At 42.5% G+C, this 8,429-nt stretch overlaps 1 protein-coding gene across 1 annotated transcript; it reads right to left on the bottom strand.

Moving 5' to 3' along the window:
• Positions 1 to 2,310: 2,310 nt before the first annotated feature.
• LOC141252628 (fibroblast growth factor 4B-like) lies at positions 2,311 to 7,618 on the bottom strand. The gene is made up of 2 exons (XM_073670539.1): positions 7,203 to 7,618; positions 2,311 to 2,435 (listed from the first exon to the last, which is right to left on the bottom strand). The coding sequence occupies exons 1-2, from the start codon at positions 7,498 to 7,500 to the stop codon at positions 2,311 to 2,313; spliced, it is 423 nt and encodes a 140-aa protein (XP_073526640.1). The 5' UTR covers positions 7,501 to 7,618.
• Between the last annotated feature and the right edge of the window lie 811 nt (positions 7,619 to 8,429).

Genomic DNA, 8,429 nt, shown 5'->3' with positions numbered 1-8,429 from the left:
TGATTCCTGTAAACAACTGAGGAGTTATACCCACAAGTGTTTTCTTGTGGTTAACGAAGACTTATTCAACCACTTTAGCACGAAATGACGCCCTCGGTTGTTGTCTACAGGCAGCGGCACTTTTGTGTGCTAAGTTCAAAGACATTGTGTATTGTTCCAAGGCTTGAATGGAGCAAGTACTGTGGAACGGGTCCTTCAAAATTAATTCATTGCTTTAGATGTGTATATATAGTGGTGCTTCAAAGTTGGCGAACCCTTTAGAATTTTTCAGATTTTTGTATAAATTTGACCTAAACGACATAATTTTTACACAAATCTTAACAGTAGATAAAGAACCAAATCAAACTACTGAGTCAAAAATTATAGCCTTTGGTATTTCTTTGAGAATCATTGTTCCAATATCCTTCTGGTTTGTCCAATGCAGATGGGCAACAGTGTTCTTTTTGGAGAGCCATGTTTTTTTTTCCTGGCAATCTTGCCATGCACACCATTGTTGTTCAGCGGATCCATTTGATAGTGTACTCATGAACCTTAATATTAGTTAACATAAGATGGGCCTTTAGTTGCTTAGAGGTTACCTTGGGTTACTTTGTGACCCTGCAGACTTTTATACACCTTGCTCTTGGAGTAATCTTTGTAGGTCGACCACTCCTAGGGAGGATAATTATTGTCTTGAATTTCTTCCATTTGTCCAACTGTGGATCGGTGGAGCCCAGACTCTTTAAAGATAGTTTGTAAGATTTTCTAGCCTGATGAGCATCAACTACTCTTCTTCTGAGGTCCTCAGAAATCTCCTATGATAAACTTCCACAAATGTGTTATGAAGATCACTTCTCATCTCTTTGACAGATCACTGCTCTTTAAATAAAACAGGTCGCTCACTCACACCTGATTGTCATCCCATTAACTGAAAACACCAGACTAATTTCACCTTATCTGCTAATCTTAAAGGTTCACATACTTTTGCTACTTACAGACATGTGATATTGGATCATTGCCCTCAATAAAAAAAAAAATGACTATAAAAAAAAATAAAATAAAATATAAAAAAAATGACTATAAAAAAAAATAAAATAAAATATAAAAAAAATAAAATAAAATGAATAAAAAAATAGTTTTGATACATTTGTTTGATTTGGTTCTTTTTCTACTTTTAGGACTTGTGTGAAACCTGATGTAGTTTTTTTTAACTGATTTATGCAGAAATGTGGGAAATTCTGAAGGATTCTCAAACCTTCAAGCACCACTGTATATGCCATGTAAATATAAGAAAATGTTTGAATCATGTTCTTTTATCTTTGATAACTCAACATCACCTTGAAAATTCCGAATTCTAATAAACATTTATCTAACCCAACGCCTTCAAGATTATTTAATCGTTTTGATTATTGCAGACTTATGGTTGCCGAAAAAAAAAAACTTCTATGGATAAAAAAAAAAGTTGTTGGACTATTTATTTTGTTTTTGACTTTCCTTTTTTGTTCTCAACTATATTCTATAACCCAAACCCATATCTATATTATTCCATTTTATTAAATTATTAGGTTTTCCCCCAAAAAATAGAAATAAAATTACCTGGAAGCTGCCTAGATCTTTTTACTATAACAACATAGACTACAACTGGCAAACTATGTGTGTAAGTCATAATAGAGGTCATACAGCGGCACACAGGAGGCTTTTTATGAATTGTAGGGACCCTTTGTGTTGCCATTTGCGGTATAACTTCTGTTATAATTTAGGGATCCAAAAACTTGTCCGCAATAGAAGTATGCAGCACATACGGTGCGGCAGGAAGGTTTTTCCCATGTGGTCACCACGGTTTGTTGGGCGACTACATGAAACTCTCCACTTTCTTTTTATCGTGCTCCTGATAAAATATGATTTACAGCGTTAATGGTCCCCTGGGATCTAATCCACGTCAACCAGAGAAGATTAATTAAATGATGGGACTAACAATGTTAGAAATGGCATGTACTTTCAAGTATGCGAGTGGTAGCTTGGAATAACTCCCCTTACGTATTAAATGTACCGCACAGTATTACTAACCTTGTGTGACAGTGTGTCCTGCTCCCAAGTCCTAATTGTAGCCGTCTGTATAAGTCATTTTGTGTCCTAAGATTACTTGGGACATAAACAGATGAGGCTCCCTGAGCAAGAACTCATGGTAGAGCGGTGACTGATCCCTCCACACCATCCTTGGTCCACACATCGTCCCACCAGTTCTACCTGTAACCATTACGGCCGGTCTATGCTCTCATTATTCCTAGTAGTTTCTTTATATCTAGCGATATACATAATCGCTGGAAATATCTAAGGAACATCTGAACTTACCGATCCGTACAGCTTGCCTTTTCCAGTCATAGCAACAAATAGTCCACTTCTCACACCATATAGGCTCACCACTCCAACTTCCACCGGAGAAATTTCCAACAAACCTATAATAAAAAAAGATATAATAGGTCCACAAGTGTCAACAAAAGAAGCTCCATACCCCTCCAACCCCCCACACAATCCTTGTTTTACATTGGATATGTTCTTTCCTTTTCGGCTATTGTTGATGTTAGAGTGTAACAAGGGATGAGTCCATGATCTATTATATTATGCCTAGGCGTTAGGGGTAAAAGACGAATAATGACCTGAAAAACCAACCATGTCTTTCCGGGATGGATTCAGAATCCTCCTTTTGTCTCTTATAACAATCATTATCTACATTTAGGTTATGGGTTGGCCTTGAACGACTTGTGTCTTCTTTCAACCATAAAACTATGAAATGTTCTAACTATTTGTCATCTTTTTTTCTGCAACTAAAACATTCTCTTCCAACCAACAGAAGAAATATCTCAGTCCTCGTTTATACCATGAACATTTGTTACGCTTAGAAATGCATTTATTACACAACAGTATTAAGACTGGGAGAGATATGCGATAATCTAATAGGATCTTAATATTCTATTAATCCTACCTATCTGTCCATCCATTTATTCATCCATCGATCCATCCATCGGTCCATCCATCGATCCATCCATCGGTCCATCCATCGGTCCATCCATCGGTCCATCCATCGGTCCATCCATCGATCCATCCATCGATCCATCCATCGGTCCATTCACCTATTTATCCATCTATCCATTCATCTATCCATTCATCTATCCATTCATCTATCCATTCATCTATCCATTCATCTATCCATCCATCGATCCATCCATCGGTCCATCCATCGATCCATCCATCGATCCATCCATCAGTCCATTCACCTATTTATCCATCTATCCATTCATCTATCCATTCATCTATCCATTCATCTATCCATTCATCCATCTATCCATCGATACATCTATCCATTCACCTATCCATCCATATACCCATCATCCATCCAGTATACATCCATCTGTCCATTCATATATCCATCCATCTATCCATCGATATATCTATCCATTCACCCATCCATCATCTGTCTATCCATCTATCCATCCATCCATCCACACACACACTTTATAAATTTTGGTCCTGATTCATCATTGTGTTTTTTTGCCAGAATTCTGTCGTAAGACAACTTGAAATGGAAAAAACAAGTGGGTATATGATGTCCTGGGAGGGATGTGTATATATAAAGACCAAAAGGGGAGAACCCCCACTAAATATCCCTCAATAACAGGCCATAAAACTTTAACTTTTATTGTATATAAACCATAACTGAGGGTATAGAAAGTGAATAATTAAAAAGGTATGTCTCTAGTTTGCTAGTATTGTGATTATATATTGAGTCATTATTGCTTCTAAATATCAGTCGATGGCATCCCGGGGTACCATGATTAATAAGCAGAGCAGGGCATTTGGATTAAAATAGCAAGTCCCCCCCATACATGTTTCACTGTATACACGGAGTCAACAGGGGAAGGAACACAAACACTTCCCCTTCCCATGATGACACCATGTATACGGTGTAAGGTGGCTAATTGGCACATAGTTGATGGGAGGTATGTATCACAGAGATGGCTGTCTTCTGTGATGTAACCCAGAGTGTTGCTCTAGTTCACGTAAGCACTAAGAGGACTGTTTGGTGCACCTGGGACTGGGTTATGGGTAGCTTGTAGAGATGGGCGGGTCCAGCTACCCACGTACCTCACCTCTGGGTGTGGTTAAGGTATAAAATGGAGGCCGTTGTTTGGCACATGGTCTGTGTGTTTGGAGGGAGAAGGCCTCCTGTGTTTTGCGGTCTCCCGACTGAGCCTGTGCCCACAGGACTGGCTAACCAGAGACTTTGCCTTAAGGACTTTTTACTTTGTTTTTGCCTGAACTAAAGGCTGTTTGTATTCCTTTTGCTTTTGCTGGGTTTATGACATAATAAACCGACATGGACATTTAAAGGAACATGCCTCCTATTTGCCTCTTGACACAACTGATTGAATAGAACCCCCACAACGGTGAGACATGTACGCCGGCCCCCGGGTGGAGTAACCTTTCTGGCGGAGGCTCCCGGCAGCTGTAAGATGCACCATATTCATTATGGCATTCTTGCCTCTTCATGAATTTGACACTTCTTACTCCAGAGCTTCGTTCATTAGGACTGACGTACAAAATGCCCATCGTAAGGTACCAGGGCCATTGTATTTTCATAAATGTCACATAGAGAGAAACTGCAGGAACCTGGCGGCCGATGCATTATACATTTTCTATTGGCCACTAATTACTACCGTTACCTCCTGTTGATCTCTATGGATGCACCGAGTCCTGCTGACCCTAGGTGTCCTCTAACTATGTCCTCACATCATCTGACTTCATGTAATACCGAGCTGCGCTCTGCCAGCGATGTCAGAGAGAATTTTTTGGGTGGCATCACTGTGTGCATGCCTCGCTCGATTTCAGCCATCTCAACCTGGCTAGATATGATGTGTGAAGCCACATAACCTGGGACATGTGTACCCCATACTTGAGCAGATCCTCCCTATACACCCCATACGTGAGCAGGTCCTCCCTATGCACCCCATACATGAGCAGATCCTCTCTATACAACCCATGCGTGAGCAGATCCTCCCTACGCACCCCATACATGAGCAGATCCTCCCTATGCACCCCATACATGAGCAGATCCTCCCTATGCACCCCACAACTGAGCAGAGCCTCCCTATACATCTCATACGTGAGCAGATCCTCCCTATACACCCCATACGTGAGCAGATCCTCCCTATGCACCCCATACGTGAGGTGATCCTCCCTATGCACCCCATACGTGAGGTGATCCTCCCTATGCACCCCATACATGAGCAGATCCTCCCTATGCACCCCATACGTGAGCAGATCCTCCCTATACATCCCATACGTGAGCAGATCCTCCCTATACACCCCATATGTGAGCAGATCCTCCCTATGCACCCCATACGTGAGCAGATTCTCCCTATGCACCCCATACGTGAGCAGATCCTCCCTATGCACCCCATACGTGAGCAGATCCTCCCTATGCACCCCTTACGTGAGCAGATCCTCCCTATGCACCCCATATGTGAGCAGGTCCTCCCTATGCACCCCATACGTGAGCAGGTCCTCCCTATGCACCCCATACGTGAGCAGGTCCTCCCTATGCAACCCATACGTGAGCAGATCCTCCCTATGCACCCCATACGTGAGCAGATCCTCCCTATGCACCCCATACATGAGCAGATCCTCCCTATGCACCCCATACATGAGCCGATCCTCCCTTTGCACCCCATACGTGAGCAGATCCTCCCTATGCACCCCATACGTGAGAAGATCCTCCCTATGCACCCCATACGTGAGAAGATCCTCCCTATGCACCACATACGTGAGCAGATCCTCCCTATATACCCCATACGTGAGCAGATCCTCCCTATGCACCCCATACGTGAGCAGATCCTCCCTATGCACCCCATACGTGATCGGATCCTCCCTATACACCCCATACTTGAGCAGATCCTCCCTATGCACCCCATACGTGAGCAGATCCTCCTTGTTTTCTTACTTTTCATCCTACTACATTGCACCTCTCAGATTTTCTTTGATAGCAAATGTAAGGGTCTGACTGCCCGACACTCGTCTTCCTGCTGTTACTCCCAAATCCTATCCTTTCTGTTGAGTATCCCGTATTACTAGGAGCAGAAATCACTGTCCGATACTTTTTCTGCCAAACATTTTGATAGAAAAGTAACTTTTTACTGCTCTGTGCATTTGGATTTGCTTTGCTACAATACTGATATTATTTTCTAGCAATGAAATAACAAAACATTGCAGGTTTTTTTTTTTTCATATTTACAAATTATGCCAAAAAATGCATAAACGCGTGATAGACTGAACACAGCCTATACCGTAATACTGCTGCTATATGCTGCCAGTGCTCAGAACTCAATACGACACTTGATGTAACCTTCATACTACTTAAAAAAGGTAATCAAAAGTTTACAGATGTGACCTTTTTGCAGACTTGAATACCCTTTTTAGTTTTGTTTCTCCCCCCCAAAAGCCAATAGTTACACTTCATATGCATAAAAAATAAAATAGACTGGTAAAAAAAAACTGCACAGCTGTACAAAGAAACATGTATGGCGCCGTTCTTTGCAGGAGAATACTTTTGGTTTAATGGAGGTTTTCTCTCGGGGAGATAAAACCCGGCAGAAGATACTTTTTAGCATTTTCTCTATGGGCACCATATGGCGGCATACAGAGGACCTCATTATCTGTTTAGCTTTGCTTTGGTCGTACAGACACTACGGATGGTCATCCCTTCCTTAAAAAAAAAAAAAAAAGTTCTGAGTGACGAGTGTTATTCGATTCCCCAAAGTATTTCTGTTCGTCAGTGGTGCAAGCGCCGGTGCCGCACCTGACGTCTCCTGTGATCTGTGATGGAACAAGCCAGCGATTATCATGGCTTCCTAAGCCTTTATTAGCTCCTAAATCTATATAAATGCAAGACCACCGGGAGCCCCCCTTCCGCACACTCACATTAAACTGACACTAATCTTGCAGCCTGCAACCAAGCAGAACCCAATCCAGTGGCGGCGGCGGCATTAAATGTCACTTCCCTGTCACTGCTTTGTGTAATTATTAGGCAAATTCCCCCTCCAGTTACCAGAAAGCTCTATAATCTGTTTGACCAGGAAATGTCTTCATTTGCAGCAGTGCAGAGGATTTCAGGTCCACAGACTTCACTGTCAAATTGCGCAAAAGAAAAAAAAAAAAAAAGTACTCACTGTTTCGGTTTTCGTTGTGCGTCCCATTAATTCTGCCATCGGGTAAAACTTGGATATGGAAGCCAATGCCCACGTTGCAGTAAAGACGTCGCAGCCTCTTGATGCCCAGCAAATAGTCACTTTCCCGGTTTGTGTCTCTTCTCTCTCCGGGAATCCTAGACATTGACCTAGAAAATAGGATCTCCCAATGCCGGTCCCGGGTATCATTTCTCTGAGAGGCGAGTAACGGCACACAGTGCACCATGCCCGAAACCAGCACCAAGAGCAAGATTGGCACAAGGGCCGATGGAACAGTCATCCTGATCAACGTGGGCACACGTGGTTTAAGGAGTCAATTGCTCTAAAAATACCTCAACTCCAGCTCCACTTATACTTAGATCAAAGAAACCAACTGCTTAGCTCGAAAGGAGGAGTGGTTCTCTGAGCTCGCATGGAGTCTTCTGCAAGAAAAAAAAAAAAGGGGGCTTGACTCCTGCAAAGTTTATTCGAACTTGATCTCAACTTGTCTTTTAGCCGCTGGAGACTTGTCTGAAGTGTTGCTCTTCTCCCACAGCTCAGCCATGGCTCTTCAGCTCTGAGCAAGATATTTATATCCCCCTCTGCTCATCCCAGTACGAGCTGACAGACCAGTGACTGCACTGGAGGAAGAGTCTCGGAGACATGGGGGGTCATTGCACGCAGACGGGCAGGAAGACCCCACTCCACCTAGAGCTGTATAATGTATGAGTGCACTCACTGCAAGGGAATATTCACAGGAAGCCACAGGTGCCGTCGGGTTATTAGTTATTCCGGACAGGGGCGTTACTAACGCACCCAGACCCTCAATATCCCCCTGGACCTCGCGGGGAGGCTCGTCTTATTAATCGTTATACTTGATAGTCCGGTACCCAGTTACACATTAAGACCCAAAATACACGTCCGATTCGGGATTACGTTAAATTTCCAAAATGTGCGCACATGGAATCTGCTTAAAAAATGCTTGAAAAACTCTTCCTATTCATTTGTACTACAAATTCACTTTGCTGTTTGTTTGAGGGTTTGGTTTTTTTTAGCATTCTTTAAAAAAAGTGCACAAAACTTCTGCAAAGCGGATCCTGATGGAATCCACTCCAAACTATGCAAGAGGCTGAAAAAAAAAAAACACACCGGGAAGGAAAACTCTTCCAAAACTCTTTTTAGGGTGTGTGCACATGGTGTATTTTTCAGGTGGATACGCGAGTAACCTCC

Source organism: Phyllobates terribilis, unplaced genomic scaffold (genome assembly GCF_046119375.1).
Source record: "Phyllobates terribilis strain yellow unplaced genomic scaffold, ASM4611937v1 Scaffold_9277__1_contigs__length_18277, whole genome shotgun sequence".
In the NCBI taxonomy this organism is placed as follows: Eukaryota; Metazoa; Chordata; class Amphibia; order Anura; family Dendrobatidae; genus Phyllobates; species Phyllobates terribilis.
Note: the sequence above shows the minus strand (reverse complement) of the source record. Positions and strands in the feature narration are given on the sequence as shown.